General features: G+C 43.0%; 1 protein-coding gene across 11 annotated transcripts in view; it reads right to left on the reverse strand.

The window, feature by feature from the left end:
- The window catches only part of ptprt (protein tyrosine phosphatase receptor type T), a 452,792-nt gene that overhangs the window by 72,885 nt on the left and 359,413 nt on the right, over positions 1-20,494 (reverse strand). For all 11 annotated transcript variants that reach the window (XM_039797954.1, XM_039797952.1, XM_039797953.1 and 8 more), the window contains 2 exons: positions 17,989-18,069; positions 17,722-17,757 (listed from right to left, as the gene is read on the reverse strand). In XM_039797954.1, the coding sequence (XP_039653888.1) occupies positions 17,722-17,757; positions 17,989-18,069 (117 nt within the window). The remainder of the gene's footprint in view (positions 1-17,721; positions 17,758-17,988; positions 18,070-20,494) is intronic.

Consider the following 20,494-nt stretch of genomic DNA (forward strand, 5'->3'; position numbering starts at 1 on the left):
GTATAGACAGTCCCTCCGGAAAAACGCGATCATGCGATCGCATATTTCAATGCATAATCAGCCAAAGTCCGCATATTTATGAGGGGGGCCGCATTTTTTCAAATACGCCGCGTAAATTGGCGATTTCCGCGCAAAATATGCGGGCCGTGCATGATTTCATAATCCCCGCATTTTCGTTGCAAAAAAGTCACATATATCTTAGCAGAAAGTTGAAAAATGTCGCGTTTACTTCACACAAGAGCAGCCCTTCTCCCCTGTTGCCATGGGAACGTTATGAAGTGAAATCACTTTTTTTGGTTTTTGCAAGTTCCCGCAGTTTTTGCAAGTTCCTGCAATTTTTTAAGAAAACGTGCCGTATAATCAAGGATTTTTGCCCGCAACAATCACAAAAAAACTCTTTTTCTGGAAGGACTGAATAGAAGTCAGGAGGGGGGGGGGAGTGGATGGCGGAGACAGTGGTCCATGTCTTGAGTGCTGTGCGTTGTTAAGTTTAGGCTACTTAAACTCTGGGGAAAGAAAAGATTGGGTTTTTAGGTAAATATTAGTCTACAAGCAGGATTTTTCCTGGCTCAGATTGGGCCTTTATGGGGGCTCGATTGGTGTTTTAAGCCCCCACTGTCAACTTCAAAGCACCTAACCCTAACCTTAACCCTTGCCTAACCCAGACAGTAAGCATGATCGGTCCAGTGTACAGTAAAGGCAATGAGTCTGTGTTACCTTATTTGACAGAATTTGTGTCATTTTCCTGTTATTTTGTGTCATTTTCCGGTTATTTCTGAAAATTCGATAGACAAGATGTGTATGATTGAGTAACTAAAAACCACAATCAACAAAACGGGTTAAAAAAAAGTACTTTCATATTTAAGTAAATCACATGGGGAGTCCGGTACAGCCTGGCTCTGGAGATAAAACGGTGATTAGCTCTCATATTCAAGTCTGTGTTCTGCTTGTTTATCGGTTGTTTGGTAAATTGCTCTTGAACACACTTAGAGAGGATTTGAATCGTTATTTTTATTCTCAAATGTTGTTTCTTTGGGGCTGGCTTAAACCTCTTGTGGGGGGGGAACAATGAAAATGTTTATAGTGGACGTTTTCATTGACATTATCCAGCTGGCTGTTTCCATCTTTAATTTGCTTTCTCTTTTATAGCCCATTTATGTATTTGTATTTTAGTTTACTAGAGTTAGTTACTGGTTGCAACACACTGACGGCATCATTAGCACTACAGACTTACACATAGAGACAACATATTTGTGAACAACACACACACACAGACACACACAAAGTGTGTGTGTTCCCAGAGCTCTTGGCAGCTGCCTCCAAGGTCACGTGTGTGTGTTTGGTGTGTGTTAGAATATGTAAGTTCATACATACATGGATGTGTGTATCCGCTCCTGAATACAAGTGTGTGCATTTCCATGCCTACCTTTCAGTATGTGGGTATGTTTTGTTTATTGATGTGTGTGTGTGTTTGTGTGTGTGCGCGTGTGTGCGTTTGTGTGTGCGTTTGTGCTAACTCGCAGCAAGGTCAAATATGCATTAAGCCAGGCATGAAATGGATTCATATCGGCAGCTCCACAACACTGACTAGGATGAAGACATCTCAATGCTAATGGGGAGATTTATTGACCCCACAGTCACAAAGGTGTGTGTGTGTGTGCGTGCGTGTGTGTGTGCGTGCGTGAGACATAGAGACATATGGAGAGTGTTGAGTGTGTGTGGCTAGTATGTGTTTGACGATAGAGATGCATTGATTGAGAAAGAGATAGAAGTTTGTTTGTGTGTGTGTGTGTGCGTGCGTGCGTGTGTGTGCGTGCGTGTGTACGCGTGTGTGCGTGCATGTGTGCGTGTGGGTGTGTGTGTGTGTGAAGGCCGTTCCCGCTGTCAGTGAGTGGCGTATGTTAATGCAGTCCTTCATGCTTGGCAGTGTGCTATATAAAGTTCCCTCCTCCCCCCCCCACCCCTGTGACTTTATTAAGACCCAGTTATGGATGACTTGGACTCAGAGTATCACCGTGTTAACTCCTTCGACACGGCCAGCTGTCTACCTGTGTTTCTGTGTTCTAAACAAAACTTTGTATAGAACATATTTTTTTTAGTTAGAAAGTAAACTCTTCTTATGAAGCTATGTAGCCTTCACTTGTGGTGTACCTTTACATGATAAATGCAAATATAATTCTGCGTTGTTTTATTCATGACAGTGTCTGCAGTCAATTCAACTGTATTCAGTCAAATTGTTGAGGGTCCTATTTTATTTATTGTTGCAATACGATAAAGACAACAATACAGAACAACAAGATGTCACTTTTTTTCCTCGTCTTTGTTGCTTTTTTTGACGCTTTTGTCGCTCTTTTTCATCCTGTTTTGTCCCTCTTATTGTTCTCCAACTGTCTTTATCAATCTGAAACTAGAACACAGCAAATGTTGAGGATGACTCATTTTTCACTCCTGCCTCCTAAAGAGAGGCAAAAACTGTCCGATGTTTCTATTTTTAACTTACATAACATGGGTAGGGTTGCTGCATTGATTTGCGGGTCCAGTCAGAGAGACCGATGCTACGTTTACACGTGGCCGGCTATTTTCATAAACGGACACTTCAACCTCTCCGTTTTCAGAAAAGTGTTTACATGTACCCGTGTATATATGCCGTCAATGCAGTCAAGAGCACGCCAGACCTGTAGGTGGCGGTGTAACGAGAAGCTCAAGCCCACGTTAGCCAATCAGAATCCCGACAATAGCAACAACAGCAACCAATCACGTCCTCTTTCTCTCTCTCGGCTGCCTAAACCTCCGTTTGTCTCAGTTTACATGCAAACGTAGGTTTCCAAAATCTCTACTTTGGCCGGAGTTTTTAGAAATAATCGTTTTCTGTGATAAAAACTGGGTTTTCGTGTAAATGAGAGGCCAAACCGCAGGATAATATCTGCGTCTTCCCTTTGTGTAAACGGTGGCCTGAGTGGGAATGACACAAAGTTGAAGGTAATTTAAAACCCTAAAAGATTTGGGGCTTTTGAGAAAACATTCGGGGCTAGAGCCCCAAGAAGCCAAGAAGCCCCTGCTCCGCCCCTGGGTGAGATAATACCCCAGTTACCGATGTGCATGTAAACGCACCGATGGTTAAGCTGTTGGCCACAACTGTGTTCAAAGTATAATGTTCTACAATTGAAATGGACAGCTACCAGCCAACTGGAAGCGAGTATTTTGGGTATACATTTTCTAATTCATCATCATTTACTGACATCCTTGATAACCACCAACTGGCAATTACCATTAAGCCCAATCATATTAAAGAAATGACTTCACTACAGAAGCAACTAAACGACAGAGAGAGAGAGACATCATTTCCATACCCTGCTCTTACAGTATTCATTACAGCATCAGCCAGCACACACAGTAATTAGATCCGGAACGGTCAAACAATAATTGAAACTGAAATTGAAATTATGTTAAACACTATTACAATATAACCGTTATCATCTACAAACTTGAATAAAAGCAGCGACAATCAAACACAGTGCATTTAGTCTAACCGAGACAACCCACTGTGCTGTATTACTAGGGGTGTAAGATAAAAACCGATACACTTGAGTATTGCAATATTTTATTTAGCAATACTATATCAATTTTGAAAAACGCAATATTGATTTTTTTTCTTCCTTTTTTTTTTTTTTTAAGTTTACGTGCAAAAATATTCATGTAAGACGGTGGTTCACGTTTAAACCCCCTACCACTAGATGGCCATGCTGAGACGCACTACTAGTGTCCTTGCCTAACAGTGCCTAGCAGTGCCTAACAGTGCCTAGCAGTGCCTAACAGTGCCTAACAGTGCCTAGCAGTGCCTAGCAGTGCCTAACAGTGCCTAACAGTGCCTAGCAGTGCCTGACTTCTTGCTAGAAGCCAACAATGTAGCTATGGCTGAACTTTGGCCTACTTTAGCATGTAAAAATGTGCTCACTAAGAACCTGTGAACCACAATCCCAAACTGGCAGTTTGATTTTCTGTGTACTGAATTGTGTACCTAAAGTAAGCTTCTTTGACTTGTATGCACATCATGTCTTTTTTTTTTTTTTTATATATTAGTTTTTCTAAAATGATACTTAAAAAAAAATCCCAATATATCGCTTCACGCACAGTATCGAAATATATTGCAGTATATTGAATCATGACCCATGTATCGTGATACGTATCGGATCGCCAGATTCTTGCCAATACACAGCCACACAGGTATGTGTGTATATATATATATATATATATATATATATATATATATATATATATATATATATATATATATATACTACTTTGAGGGTCAATATGCAACCATGCAACAGACTTTACATTCGACACCTGTCACCATTATTATCCAAATAAATCATAACATTACATGTGCATCACTCCCACAACTCCAACAAACGTCCATCTAACTTGAGAAAACTATCTGTTGTATCAGCCACGTCTCTGCAAATGTCCACGTTCTGAAATGCAAATAACATTCTCTGCAAACCTTTCAACACTGAAGGATATGAGCTGAAATCTTAGCATCACGCGTTTTTCTTTTTATGAAAGAAAATGTGAAAAAGCTGTGGCTGTTGAGTCCCTCTCTCTCTCTCTCTCTCTCTCTCTTTCTCTTCCTGTCGTCCTCTGAAGCACGAGGTCAGGTACAACTTCATTTTATAGCCGGTGGAATTCTCTTCAGTATGGATGAAAAATGGCTCTGATATGTGGAACAGATGGAAAATACAAGTGTAGCTGAGCTGTTTTTTTTTTCCAGAGGTGGAGAGAAACAAAAGAAAGGAGGACACGTAGAGACAGAAATCGGCAGGCGAAAAAAAAAAAAGTGGAAGATGAAAAGGGAAATAAAAAAAAGACCCTTAGCCCATCAGGGGATGCAGGGAAATTAAGTGTATTTTTCAATCTCAATTTACAACATCAAGAGGGTACTCAAGTGTTTCTCCAAAGTAATCTTAATCCTTTAATTTTGATTACATAGAGCTGTTATAAGATATACTCGAATAAATAATAAGAGGTATACAATCAGACGTGTCCATTTTATATCTACTGGGAGAGTGGGACCCTTTGTATTAGAAAGACAAAAAAATATATATATTAAACCCATATATGTCACCTACTTGCCCATACTGCTGCAACATGTGTACATATGATAATATGAAAGTAATTTGTACTTAAATGGACCCTGAAAAATGTTGCAACTGTCCCCATATATGGGGACAGCTGCAACAGTACCGAGGGGCAGTTGCAACAGTCATTTAGATGTAATAAAACTCATATTTTGGCATCATTATTCAAATATTTTTTAGTTTATTTGAGACTAGAGTTATCAAACCACTGAATTGCCTTTTTATATCAATTTTATCTAATTGTCATTATTGTTATGAGGGACAGTTGCAACACCATGTGTGGACAGTTGCATAGGGGGACAGTTGCAACAATGCGTTGCAACTGTCCCACCCCCTGGCAGCCATCTTAAAACTAGCGATGCTAGCCTAACACATTAGCTTTAACACATGGTACGTAAGTCTGTTAAGAGCTAAGAAACTGCACATTCAAACTATATAACGATAAAGATCAATACTTAAACGGTTTAGACACTATGACAAAAAATCTGGTCTTAAAAAAAGTTACATTTTCACCTTGAATTTCAGTTCTCCCATAAGGAACGATGGCATGTGACTGTTAACTTCCAGAAAGATGGAGGGGCCTACTGAGCATGTGCATTAGGAGTTTCATGACTCTAGCTCATTCCTGATTGGAGAAATCAGCAATGTCGCAACTGCCACACGTTGCAACTGTCCCCACTCTCCCCTAAATGGGCTCTTTATGCAACAACAACTCAAGTGAGTACACCTTTGGGCACAAGGAGTTTGTTTTCTCTCTACAAGAAGCTTTTTTTCCAGACTTTATGAAATATGCAACACATTCTCACTCATTAATCTCGTCAAATATGGACGCTTGGCCAGGGGCCTTTGTCGTTGTTACGGTACAGATCCACTTTTGCGACACGACTGTCGCGTGGTGTCGCGACGTCATACAGCCATGGTTGATGCTCCACGCCCCTAACCAGCAGCTGATTGAACGAACGCGTGACGTGGGTGTGTCTACTCGAGAATTTCAACAGAGTGTCATGGCGGCTCGTTGAGAATACGATCTCGTATTTTACAAAAAATAGTTCACCGAAACGTGTTTCTGAAAACATTTGAAGCGAGAAATAGGCCATGCAGTTGCTGAATCTGTCTTCATTTCAGATCAACAAAGGTCAGTTTGAAAGATTTTCGTCTACTTCTACTGGATAGTCGCGTCGCGTTCAACGCGATTCATTTGCATAAAGCTGGGCATCGGCCAGCTTTTTGACGCGCAGCATTTTTTCAAATGTAGCGCCGCCTTCCCGGAATGCTTTGCAGGAGCGTTGAAGTCGCTTGACGTCACCCACAGGAATAGAGCGGGGCGCGACGCGACAGAAGCGTCGCACGGACAAGTGGATCTGCACCGTTACTGACGCTGAAAGTCTCCTTTAGCGTCATGTAACGCGCTTTAACTAAACGCGCTTGGTCGGGACTATTGGCGTCCCTTTTGACGCAGTTATGTCAAGGAAAATAGTCGTGGGTGGGCGGGCTTACGTTTCTGTGACTCGCGGGAATAACGGGACGGTTAAAGACACACGCGGGACACGAACCCTGGTCTCCTGGGTGAAAGTCCTGTGTTTGACCCATCCTCCACCCAGGCCAATCTCCCTACGCCGAATTTATCATTTACATACTACTCGCTCAACACATTCTCACACCCAACTCGTAAAATAAGGACGTTCGGTCAGGAGCCTTTCTCGTTCTTATTTGACGTTAAAAGTCTCCTTTAGCGTCTCATGTAAACGTGCTTGGTCGCCACTATTGCCAAGCAGGGGAGGACGCCTCACACGCCGGGAGACGGCCGCGGGTGAGGCGCGACAATAACGGAATCGCGGAGGTTGGGTTTAGGAGAAAAACAACGGGGAAAGGACGCCTCAAAAGTCGGGAAACGCACGCCGGTGACGGGGAAACAAAAACGCCACACGCGGGACGCGAACCCGCGGGAAGGACGCCTCAAAAGCCGCGAAACACACGCCGGAGACGGAGAAACAAAAACGCCACACGTGGGACGCGAACCCGAGTCTCCAACTGCGGCTCTCCCCAGTACGTTACACAAATACGCCGAAGGGTGCCTTTTTCGTCGCATCAGACGCTGAAGGCCACTGACCAAACGTACTTATTTTACGAGTTCGGAATGAGAACGGGTTGACTCGCTAAACCCCGTGTAGCTGCCTGCTCTCCCCAGTGCGTTCTACAAACACGCTGAAGGGCGACTTTTTTCGTCGCTTCACACTCCGACAGCCACTGTCCAAACATCCGTATTTTACGAGTTCAGAGTGAGAACAGTTTGAAATATGAGGAGGGATGGTGCAAATATCAAAAACTAAAAGGGAGAGAAGAAGAGTGAAATAGATAGAGGAAGGGTAAAAACATAAAAGATGGTACGGGAAAGGATGAGTGAGAAAGAATTAAAAAAATTTTTTTATTATTATTCTATTCTGATTGTAGTTGGATTTGTGTGCAAACTGAGATGAATTAGTTTGCAAATTCAGCTTAAGTGATTTGAGAAGTGAATATAAATTGAGAAAGCCGAAACGAGAGGACGGATGGAATAAAGGACCGAGACACAAAAGATAGCCGAGGCAAAGGCAAGCCAGAGAAAGAGAGCAGCAGAATAAAGGAGTGATGAATGGAGGAAGAGACAGAGAGGCAGATGAAAATATCTATCTGGACCGCAGGTCACAGGGATCAACTGGTCTAGACAGTACAGCAGCCGTTTACTTCATTTCACCTCCACCTCTTCTGACATGAGCAGAGAAAACACTGACTCACAAAGAGAGAGCGTGCGTGTGTGTGTGTGCGCGCGCGTGTGCGTGTGTGTGTGTGTGTGTGCAGGGCTGTCTGCTTGCAAGTGTGTGTATGCCCATACAAAGCCACTTCCTTTGGAACTTACAGGCGCCAGAGTTATCCGAGTGTGTGTGTGTGTGTGTGTGTGTGTGTGTGTGTGTGTGTGTGTGTGTAGGTGGGTGTTTGCGTGTATGTTACCTACACAGCGATCTGTGAAGTCACCATGCCGCTGCACAGCAGACAGACAAATGTGCTTCACAGGAGAGTTTCTCACGAAAAAAAAATTCTTGCAAGTTAGGACCAAAGAGAGAGGGAGAGGGAGAGAGAGAGAGAGAGATAGAGAGAGAGATAGAGAGAGAGATAGAGAGAGAGAGAGAGAGAGAGAGAGAGAGAGAGAGACTGGTGGACAGCTAGACCTATTCATGTATCTATTTCTCTCTGCTCTGTTTTGCTACTGTGAATGGCCAAATAAAATGCAAAAGTGATTCAAGCTTACATTTTTCCGCCTTTAATTATTATTTTTTTGACAGGACAGCTAGGTCCCAACCCGGCCACCAAGCTTAATTTTTGTTTTTCTTATTGAACCGTCCAGCTTCTACATTTGCTGTACTGAAAAGCTGGTGTCTAGTACTGATGCACCGCATGGAGACGTTCCAATACCATTTCTCCTTCCAGATACCTCAACTTGCATATCGGCCAATACCGACTACCGATCAGAACCCAGTGCGTTAAAAAAATATGTCCACATAAAAAAAATGAACAAATACATATTGAGAATAAATGCCAAAGAACTTTCTTTCATTATATAGTTTGACAGTCAGGCATAACGGAAAAAAAGAACATAAATGAACTACTTTGAAGAATTTTTCTTTCCAGGGCTAAATTACGTGGAGTTGGATCGAGACTCGCGTACTCGCCGATACTGACAGCAGCATTTTAGGCAGTATCGGGAAAACCCTAGCACAGTAGTATGGGGGAATCCTCTAGTGCACAGGAAGTGATGCATTTTGCATTCCGGCCATTCAATTACTGACATTTTGGACACTACATTTTGGACACTTATGAATCATAGTCATAGTCACTTCGCATCATCACTGGAGTTGTGGATGGCCGCACCAGCACCAAGAGAGGATTTTTAAAAGATGCCGTTCTTAAAGCTATAGTGCCTAGTTTCTGTCGACCCCCATGAGGAATTCTAAGTAATGACAGCAACACTGTCGTCGCGCCCACATGACACAAGCCTTTCGCGTGACATCTTCAAGCTCCAACACACAATGCAGCACAGAAGGCCCGGTGTGATGAATGCGAAGTCGGGGAGACGTTGTCATCATTGTGTTTTTCCATCCTCAACGATATTAATTAATTGCCTGTTTAGACTGTATCAAAAATCGATGTACATTGGTTGCAACACGGCCTCATGGCAGTTTGTGTAATGGTCACGTTATTTTTAATCTATTGATACGTGTTCACAGGGACGTTTTTGTCGGGTTTTTTTCGTGGTGGCCAGCACGAAATGGTCTATACGGAGATTAATGGGGAAAGCAAACGCCACACCCCGGGGAAAGGACGCCTCACGCGCCGGGAGACGGCCGTGGGGGAGGACGCCTCACATGCCGGGACACGGCCTTGGGGAAAGGACGCCTCACACGCCGGGAGACGGCCGCAAAACAACAGGGAAAGGACACCTCACACGCCGGGACACGGCCGTGGGGAAAGGACGCCTCACACGCCGGGACACGGCCGTGGGGAAAGGACGCCTCACACGCCGGGAGACGGCCGCAAAACAACGGGGAAAGGACACCTCACACGCCGGGACACGGCCGTGGGGAACGCGCGACAATGACGGGACGGTTAACGGGGAAACAAAACGCCACACGCGGGACGCAATCCCGGGCCTCCTGGGTGAAAGTCCGGAATTGTTTGACCCATCCACCACCCCAACCAACCTCCTTACGCGGATTTTCGGCATTTCATACTACTTGCTGCCGTAGACGTGCTGTGACCGCGACCTATGCTTCCCATTTAAATACATTAGTTTACATTTTCGTGCTGGCCACCACGAAATAAACTACAAAAACGTCCCCGTGAACACGAATCAATAGATTAAAATAACGTGACCATTTCACATACTGCCACGAGACTGGGTTGGTACATTTAGCTATCCGTGTGAGTCAGATTTGCAAAGATTGGCAGACCAGGAGGCAGACAGACTTGTCAAAGGAAGTGTGACTGAGAGAGCACTTGTTGTGAATATAAGCTGCGTAAGCAGGCAGTCAAAAAGTGTCTGCAAAAGAGCACACAGGCTCCATCTTCCCTGTGCACATAAAGGTTAAAAATGACTCTCTCGCTCTCAACTCTGCTCTCACCTTCAATTACCCAGCACTGCCACATTAGGGCCAAACAAAATGACTACCATTAGCCATAATCACCTTACATGCAGCCTAATGCTTTGCTGAACTAGACTGGGGGAAATAATTGCCCGTCGGTAATGCTGTGGAAAAACTACTTCCAATACAAGCAGGGCAGTGGGTAGAAATGATGAGCTCTCTATACGGGATGTGACTCGGGACCATCTTCCACGCAGCACAGCAACAGCTTTGTGTTTCAAATGCAGTGCATCTTCAAAATATGGAGCAACGATCATAAAAAAAAAAAAGCCCAAAATCACTAAGGTCTGCTGGCGGGGATTACATCTTTTACTTCAATGAATGATGCAATGAAAAAATGAGGGGTGCTCCTCTTTTTATTATACTGTATATTCATGTTGGCCTTCCTCCATATCCATATCCATAAATAGTCCACTGTTCCAAACATCCCGGAGAAGAACAATTTGGTTTTAATCTTCTCAAAATAAAAAAAAAGGTTATCCTTTGTTCCTGAGTGTTTCTGTCCTCTCTGAATCATTTACGCATGCAGCACAGGTACATTTTCTATTTAACTTGGGTCTTGTCTTTTAAAAAATAAAAATAAAAGATACAGTTAAAAACATTAGCCAGAGCATGTGGACACCAGATGTGAACGGTCAGGCTGATCTCATGAACCATTCATACACATAGCTACAAAAAGTATCGCAAAGTAAGTCGTACACTGTTAGAAAGGTCCGTAGAAGTACGGGCTAATATACTGTGTTAAAATTAAGGAATTTTCTGGAATGATTTTTTCACAGGTGTTTCTCCATATTTAGATTTTTTGTTGTTGTTGGGATTAACAGAAATGTTCGCTACAAGTACGGTGACGGAATATAGTGACAGAAAAAGGTATTTTCTGCCAGGACATTATTCGTTTAATTGCAGATTTTTTTTCTTACAGTCTATGTATTGTAAGTATTTCCTACTGTATGCACGACAACGACTGCTGCTGTATTAGAGTGCTCCGGTCCGCATAGGGAGGAGGTCGGCACGGATGGGTCGTTCGTGACGAATGGGTCGTTCGTGTCCCGGGGGAAAAAAACAAGACTTTCACTCAGGAAACGAGTGTTCGTGTCCCAGAAGAACTACTTAGGGGAACCGGTGTTTTAATCCAAACCACTGTCTTTTTTTACTAATCTTAACTAGTCGTTTTGGTGCCTAAACTTAACCGTCGTCGCCGCATGGCGGTCACCTTTTGTCGGCTAAACTTATCTGCTACTGCCTCTTCTCTCAGCTAAATTTTACTGTAAAGGCCACTAAACTTAACTCTAATGTGACCGGTTGTCACGTGACCATAGGATGTCATATGACTTGTTGTGCAGACATTTTGGTACGATACCATATGGACCCAGTCATGAGAATGCGTGGAATTGGTCCTTATTGAACCCAGGGACTTCTAAGGAACCTCATCTGTTTAAACTGGAGGAACCCAGCTCTACATGTAGTTCTTAGGCTGCAGTTCCTGCCCACCAAAAATACGCTCAATGGTGTTTTAAGCCCCCAACGTCTCCTTCCAGGCAGCGCTGCGACCGTTGACTTCAAGGCACCTAACCCTAACCCTATCCATTGCCTAATCCTAGTACGTTGGGGGCTTACAACACCAATAAACCAAAAATACCTTGTCCGGGGAAAGTATTTACCAACTGGCTATTAACTACGGTGGAGTCTGCTGTACTAACAAGCCACGTATATGCTCCTACATGTGCACACAATGTATTAGGACTGAAACAAGCACAGGGTTTATCTGCTATTAACATTTGGACCTGGGATGGGAATATTTTGTTGTTTAAACAATGTAGCCAACTTCTGAAGTTGCCTATAAAACAGCAGTGTATGAGCCCTAAAACCAAGCATTAATAATCTGCTATACCGTAGAATGTATCCTTTGTAACATCCACGCAAACATCGGAATATTTCAGCAGTTAATTACAAAGAACAGAATGATTCCGTGAAGTCTTGTCACCTGCACGCCAAAGCTGTTGCCTTGTAATCCATTATTGGTCTAATTTGCCTAATCTTTGTGTTTTTTTTGGATGCCCTTGAAAAGGCAAACAGGAATGTGATAGGGAGGATTTTAGTTTCAGATCCAGTTCTTGAGATGTGTTCTTGGAGTCCTAGGTTCCTGGGACGCCTTCTCATGGGTCTGTGTTTGTATCAGTGCGGTTGCTCAACTGTGTGAGCCTAATTAACCAGGAAAAGCTCCTTGATCCATGGAAAACACAACTACAGCGCTAACAGCGGCGAAGGGGCTGTCCTTGGCCCGGGCACAAAAGGCTGACGCTTGCTTTGTGAACTGACAGAGAACAGTGTTGCGTAACCTTTGAACATACAGCAGTGTCTGGAAAATTGATTTTTTAGAGGAAAACGTGTTTGCACATGAAATGCACGCTATGCTGCGGTGGCTTTCCACTGATCCAGTGGATTTACGTTGCATCAATGGTAACAATGCACCAGGTGTATGTGCATATGGATAGGTCTGAGTGTGTGTTTCTGTGCATATTTGAAACTTTTTGATGTGTCCTTGTCCCCTTATGCATATATTTGTATAATTGTGTATGTATACTATGTGTGTACATGTTGGCTTCTTTATGTATGTATGTGTGTGTGCGTGTGTGTGTGTGTGTAATCATATTTCCATAGCTGAGAACACCTGAGCTAAGGAGAAAGCTTTACAGCTGGTTCAAACATAACACACACACACACACACACACACACACACACACACACACACACACACACACACACACTCACAGAGAGAGAGATAAACCCCCCTCTGCATTGCATTCTGGATTTACCCAAGCTCATTCTCCCCGTCTTTGATCCCTCAATCTGTATGTCTCTTTCACTGTCGTCTTAATAACTTCTCTCTCTCTCTCGCTCTCTCTCTTCATCTGTCTCGCTCTCTCTCTCTCTCTCTGCGCTCCCTCTCTTTTCAAGCTTTTAAGAATCCTTGCTGGCACCATTCAGACTCCTGGTACCATTATCCATTTTCAAAAGCCTGAAAGGTATTGGAACGCGTCTAAATGGTGGATTCTTTAAAAGTGAAATGTTTTCTATCAATTTTTGAAATAAATGACGGAATTCAGCTCCCCTTGGAGTCCACCTCAGATACAATGGACAACATAATGGACTCAATGGAAGTCAAAGCGTTAAGAGGGATATTGCGACGAAACTAATCTACGATCAGATGAAAATGGTTTTGACAGTATTTTCTTCGTCTACTCTGGTGGCCATCCTTTGTTGTTTTTTTTCACCAAACCTCGATACTGTGATATCTGCTCTTTTAACCGTTTAGTTTATTTGTTAAATGTATGGCCATTTTGGTAATCAACTATGAGTGATCTCTTTTAATTAGACAGCTGAGCTACAGTAGTGCTTGACTGAAAATAACTAAAGTAATACAAATAATGAAATGTGCTCACATTCAACTAAGACAATTATTAAAAGGGCAGTTACTAGAATCAGAATTCCTCTAGTTTAGTTCCATCCTTAATGCGTACTTTCATGCAAGAGTGTTTGGTCGGATAAAAGCATCATAAACGTATCTGCAGTACATACAAACATATTGTGTAAAGAAATATGCAGACAAATATTCTCTCTGTTTTGGCTCGCTCTTTTTCAGTTTCCACTCAATTTCTTCCTTTGGTTTTCTGTTTCCTTCACCCCTGTCTCTTCTATTACAGTGTACATTGGTATTCCATTCCTCCAGTGTACATTGGTATTCCATTCCTCCATCTTTCTGTCTTTGGCCTTGGATAGTGATCGTGAAGATGATGATGATAATAGCAACATGCTTGGCGGTCAGTTTGCAGGTCCTCCATCCACTAATTTACTGCTTCAATCAATAAAATAATTGCGATGCTCAGCATGATGCGCAAACAGCAGTCAGCAATGCTGCTGTATGGTGTATAGGGATGGATTGATGGATGGATGGATGGAGAAAAGGAGGGATGAGCAGATGAAAGGAGGGCTGCAGTCAGTGTCTAAAAGGGGAGATGGGAGTGTAGTGATGGTGGAAGCAAGAGATGGGATTTAGAGAGGGAGTAATGTATGTGCAGCTGGATGGATGGATGAATGAATGGAAGGAGGGTTAATTGAATCAACTACATTAGAAAAGAAGAGATGGACGTGGAAAGTGATGGAGGGATATGAGGAAATGAAGAAATCGGCATTGGGAATTTGGGAATTAGTGGATGGACAAATAGATGGGATGAATGGATAGCCCAACCCGCTCTCACTACTGCTTACGCTTGGTCAGTGGCTCTCAGCGTCAGATACCGACGCAAAAATCCCCCTTTAGCGTCTGTACGGGAAGCACCGGGCAGAGCAGCAGCTCGACCGCGGCGCGGTAAGATGACGTAGTATTAAGAGAGACAACGGTAGCGAGTAGTACGAAAGATCTAAAATCCACACAAGGATTGTTGGTTGGGGTGGTGGATGGGTCAACCAACACAGGGCTTTCACCCAGGAGACGGGGGTTTGTGTCCCGTTTTTGTTCAGTGTGTCACTTAAACGTACATTTTGTAACACCACCTACAATCATTCCCTGATCATAACTAAGTGGTTTGACCTGAACGTTAAAAAACGACGCCAAATCGGTCCAGATCGTCCAAATGCGACCCCAAAGGTCCTGACCAAGAGCGTTGAAAATGACGCCAAAGGAGTACCCAGAGAGTCAAACATTGCTGCGGATGGGATTACATTGGCATTAGTTGAAAGCCCTCTGCGACTGACTGAGACGCTAAAGGAGACTTTTGGCATCTGAAACAAATGCCAAAGTAACCTGATCAAGCTGTTGGTTATTGACTCGCTGGGAGTGAGACTGCGCTGGATAGACAGATGACGGTGGGTAGGAGTGGATGAATGCAATGGATGAAAAGATTGACAAAAGGACGGAATGGTCAGGAGTAGCAGTGGCGGTTGCAAGAGTTAAGAGTGGAAGAGAAAGGAAGAGAGATGGTGGGGCTATAGACGAAGAGAGCAATGATGGATGGATAGATGCAAAGAAAAAGCCGAATAAAGTCCCACGGAACATTAGCTGATAGCAGAACAAAGGAAGGGACGTGTGAGTGGATGGGTGGACTGAGTTTAGAGCAGAGGTGCCCAAATTATTTCATGTGAAGGGCCAAAACATATCTGGATTAGAGTGCGGATCGGGCCGCATTTTTCTGTCCGAGCCTGGCCTGCGTCCGACAGAGCAGTAACCGAACTCGGCCCTGAGCCCGACAGGCATTAAGACATTTATGTCCGAGCCCGACCCGAGCCCGAAACGGTTAAAATCTCGTTTTTTTTCTCCTACTAATGACACATGTACGTTTGTTTGTGTGGAAAGCCCGCTTTTATTAAGCAACTGTAGGGAGGCATTCGGAAATGTCAACAGATGAGCGCATCAGCGCACACGGGGCAACAAGCACACGTTAACACAGCACGCGCAAGAGCAGCGCTGATGTTACCGAGCAAGACCCGAACCCGAACATAATTTCTAAATATCTGTCCGAACCCGGCCTGGCCCGTCGGGTATCCATCCCCTAATCTTGATGGAAGGCTTCGGGCCAAAAATCTATTTTAAAGTTGAAGAATTCCGTAATTCTTCGCAGATACAATGTACGACGTACTTTTAAATTAAACACGTACATTGTACGTGTTTAAAGGGAAGTTTACCAGCAATGTGCTTTACATTGCCGTAAACTCAGATGAAGTACTTTTTAGCTGCACAAAATGTATGTTTTGTTGTCATTTATACTATAAACTTTAGAGTAAGGGTCAGGGGATGAATTAACAGAAGATAGAGGGACAAGTCGACACCAATCAATGACAAATGTACATTTCAAGTCTTCTATTTCTCACACTTGTACTGCTCTATCTCTAAGTTATATCATTCCGTGTTTTATTTAAGTCCATTTTCGATATTTAATGTATTTGTTTTGGATACCAGATTTGACGTCACAGAGATAATGAAAGTTTTGCTTTACAGATTGTCTTTCTATTTAATCGTGGAGGGAGCAGATGGCTCGACAAAACGCTAACGTCACTGCGTGAAGATGTATGGCAGCGAATTTGTGCCTTTGCACAAATCGCTCAAGCGATCTTTTGCATTCTGCTTCATCATGCTTTGACGTGCATCAGCAAATGGCACAGAAACCTGCGTAGCTAGTTGTGTAGATTATATTAAATTGGCTTAAATATGCGAGGCTGAAACATTATTGGATATGGTTTTTCATTTATTTCCCCATCATTTTCTCGTTTCACCATTTTGTCCAATTTTCTTCTCTTTCTTTCAGTTTTTCTAGAGCAGATGAGACGCAGAGTGGCTGTCTATCACTGTGATTTGTCTTTTTTTCTAAATGTCTGCCTGCCTCTGGCTATCTGTTTCCTGGGCAGTTAACACATGGGTTCAGCAGGTATTACAGTGATTCAGCTGGTTTACAACAGTGTTTTTTGGAGAAGATACACATTATCCTACCTGGAGAGGCAGATGACAAGTAGAGGAGAGGAGACAAGGAGAGGAGACGAAAGAGATGAGCCCAGGACAGAAGAGGAGAGGAGGAGAGAGTGGGAGTGAGAAAGGGATAAAGTGAAAGGAAAGGAAGAGTGAACAGTAACGTATGGAAATGAAGTGAAAGTGAAGAAGAGGACGACAGAATACGTGATGACGAGAGAAAGAAAAGAAGGAAAGACAGAGGATTACAGTATGGAAGAGAAAAATAACGAGGATTAGACAGTAGACGGTAGAAAGAACACAGAGCACAGGAGGGAAGAAGGAAGGAGTGAAAAGGAGGAGGAGGATGGATGGATGAGAGGAGGTGTGGCAGGAAGATGACGAGCTGGCAGCTGGCTGATAAGTATTATCACATAAAGCAGAAACAGTCCGTAAAAGGAGAGTGGCAGACAAATGTCATTACAGCACTTAAACCTCTATGAGTGTGTGTGTGTGTGTGTGTGTGTGTGTAAGAGACTGTGTGACCACACACACACACACACACACACACACACACACATACATGTCCCACTTTGGCAGGGGCCACAGCCAATCTGCTTGGCAAAGAACTGGTCAATCTGGCCAACAGAAGGGGAGAGAGGGAGGAAAAATGAAGAGAAAAAGACTGAAAGAAGGTACTTGGAAATGGTTTTGACATTTCATTCTGCCCATGTGCAAAGTGTGTGTGTGTGTGTGTGTGTGTGTGTGTGTGTGTATAGGCGCATTAAGTATTTTGCCCTCTCTGACATTGTATGTACCTGAATGTGTGTGCTACTGTAAGTGCGATGTTTGACTGTAAGAGTTATTAACCACAGCTGTTGTGCTTTGTAAAATAAAAAAAAAACTGAGAGAATGAAGAACAAAAAGAGTAGATGATCCATTGAGAAATTGATAAGTTTTTCCTCACCTATAGAAGTTGTGGCTGGAACTGGCTCTTTAGACACTGCACACGTAACCAACATGACACACAGAGGGAAACACACAAGCTCAGTCAGAAACAGTAATGACTGCAACTAACACGATTACAGTTCAAACATTAGCATCTTCAGCCACTGAAACATTGCCTAAAGCATCTTTGAAGATTGTGTGTGTGTGTGTGTGTGTGTGTGTGTGTGTGTGTGTGTGTGTGTGTGTGTGTGTGTGTGTGTGTTCTAGTGTGTGTTTGAGTGTGTACCTGAGTAGTAGGAATTCAGCAGGGATTTGCTCTGCAGCGTCTTGCTTCCCTGCACGGAGAAGGAGCAGGGAGAGGGGGAGGCTGGGGAGGAGACAGAAAGGGAGAACAGGTGAAAAGAAGGTGAATAAGAGGACGGAGAAACACAAACAGAAAGGGGAGGCCGTGTGAAAATAGGGGAAACCGGAGGTGGGGAAGGGAGAGGTGAGGGTGGAAGGGAGGGGGTGGGACAGGATAAAGAGGAGGAGAGAGAATGTGAAAACAACAGCAGGGAGAGAAGGAAAGACGAGAATAGAGGAGAAGAGAAAACAAGAGGAAGAGGCAGGAGGTGGGGAGACCAGAGTGGAATAGGAGAGAAAAGAGGACAGGGGAAGGCGGGGATGAAATAAGGAAAGTAGAGACATAAAGTTAAGTAGAAATCAGTGAAGGACATACAGTAAAAGGGAGGAAGGCCAGGGAGAAGAGGGATAGGTCAGTGAGTGACCTCATCTACAAAAAAATTAAAATCAATCATCACAGGACACAATGAACAATGAAAACACACACACACACAGAAAGATCAATACTCCATATTCAACAGCCCAAAGTACAATCCGATAACGCTTAAATGGCACCATCAATGCTGCCGATACTGAATTCGGAAAATACAAAAGTGGTCCCGTCTCAGTGAGTGTGCACTCAAATATGACATGCCCTCAGTGTTGGTCAATACGTACAACCGATTGTGTGATTGTGTAAAGAATGACGGTTCAAACTGAATGGAATGATCCAATGGGGGAGAAACAGAGCGTGACAACAAAGTTGGATGTTTAAAAGCGTTTTCCGGTGACATTTTATACTGAATTATGACACTCCAATTTGGACACATAGATACCAATCGATCAACACTGTGAATCAAATGGCTCTCTATCAATATTATGCCTACCATACACTAGAAGACTTTGAACAGACTTTGAAAAGACTAGAATAACCTCTCAGCGACCCATCTAAGTGCGCAAATAGACCCAAACAATGGAAACATGTTTTTCGTTTAATTTCTCTTCTGTCCATACCGTGCTGGTCATCTATCTTTCACTCCGTAAATCAGCTAGCAAGCAGTTAACCTGTGTGTCGTAGTGCCAAAATTCTTATCAGATGGTACCCTAGAATGAAATCTTATCAAATGGAAGTCACATAATTTGTGTCAGTTTTGGGGGTCCTTGACGTGAAAAACGTTTTGGGAACCAGTGGTTTAATTTATCAGTTAACTTGTGGTCTGCATTATTGTTTTCTAGTGTGGCTTTATTCCTGTTTTTAGCAAGTAGTTTTCATTTTCTGTTTTGAGACATGTTGTGCGTACTTTTAATTCATTATTGAAACTGTGGTAGGCACTTTATTTTTGGTGTCGTTGGGCGGAAATTCCATAATAACCTTTGAGCATATTGTAATGCAAGTGGCGTGAAAGAAAACTAGAGTTCGGCACCTCCTTTTGGCTATGTTTGTAGGCTTTAGATAATCTAGACCGTAACGGGAGACTTTGACCAATCGCAGGTCATTTCTGAGAGAGTGTTCCTATTGGCTGCTCTGCACATGCATGCATGCTGCAGGTAAAGGTCTCACTCTAGAGTACTTCAAATACTGCTTTTTTTTTTTTTTTGCTTTCTACCCACCGCAGCTGTATGCATCTCTATTGTATGTACATCTACATCTATATTTTGGTTTCCTTGGTTGTTTTTCCCTGAGTTATCTTTATTCATATTATTGATAGTCTCTGCAGGAACACTCAGGGAATGTAATAACCAGAAAAAAGACGGCATTGGTCATTTATTCAAATGTCTTTAAAAGTGACCTCTTGCAGTCATAGGGAATAAATTACTCTAAACATGGCCGCCGTGGTCATTTTTTGAAATGACACGTTTGAGTTCAGTGTTAGTGGGATAAGGATCCTAAGTTGCATGGGGAACAACATTGTGGTGCATTCTTTTGTTTATAGTAAGCTAGCTGCCTTGTTACAGTTGAATCCATCTCGGTGGCTGATGAAATTGCTATCGGCAGTTCAAAATGGCAACTTTGGGAATAAAGTCAAAAAAATCAAACACTGTTAGAACAGATCTGAGCCGATTCATCATCGCATATATATGTGTTCTCAAACAGTGACTGATGGCTACTACGTCCATGCAGATACACTCTATCTCTCACATATACACACACAGACTGCAAGGGGTTGTAAATAAATGATATGTAGGGTAGACACAGGCACACACACACAATAAGATAAAACCTAGGGGGATTGCGACTGACTGTGACACACACACACACATATATACAGTGCCTTGCGAAAGTATTCGGCCCCCTTGAACTTTTCGACCTTTTGCCACATTTCAGGCCTCAAACATAAAGATATAAAACTGTAATTTTTTGTGAAGAATCAACAACAAGTGGGACACAATCATGAAGTGGAACGAAATTTATTGGATATTTCAAACCTTTTAAACAAATAAAAAACTGAAATATTGGGCGTGCAAAATTA

Source organism: Perca fluviatilis, chromosome 4, assembly GCF_010015445.1.
Source record: "Perca fluviatilis chromosome 4, GENO_Pfluv_1.0, whole genome shotgun sequence".
Taxonomy (NCBI): Eukaryota; Metazoa; Chordata; class Actinopteri; order Perciformes; family Percidae; genus Perca; species Perca fluviatilis.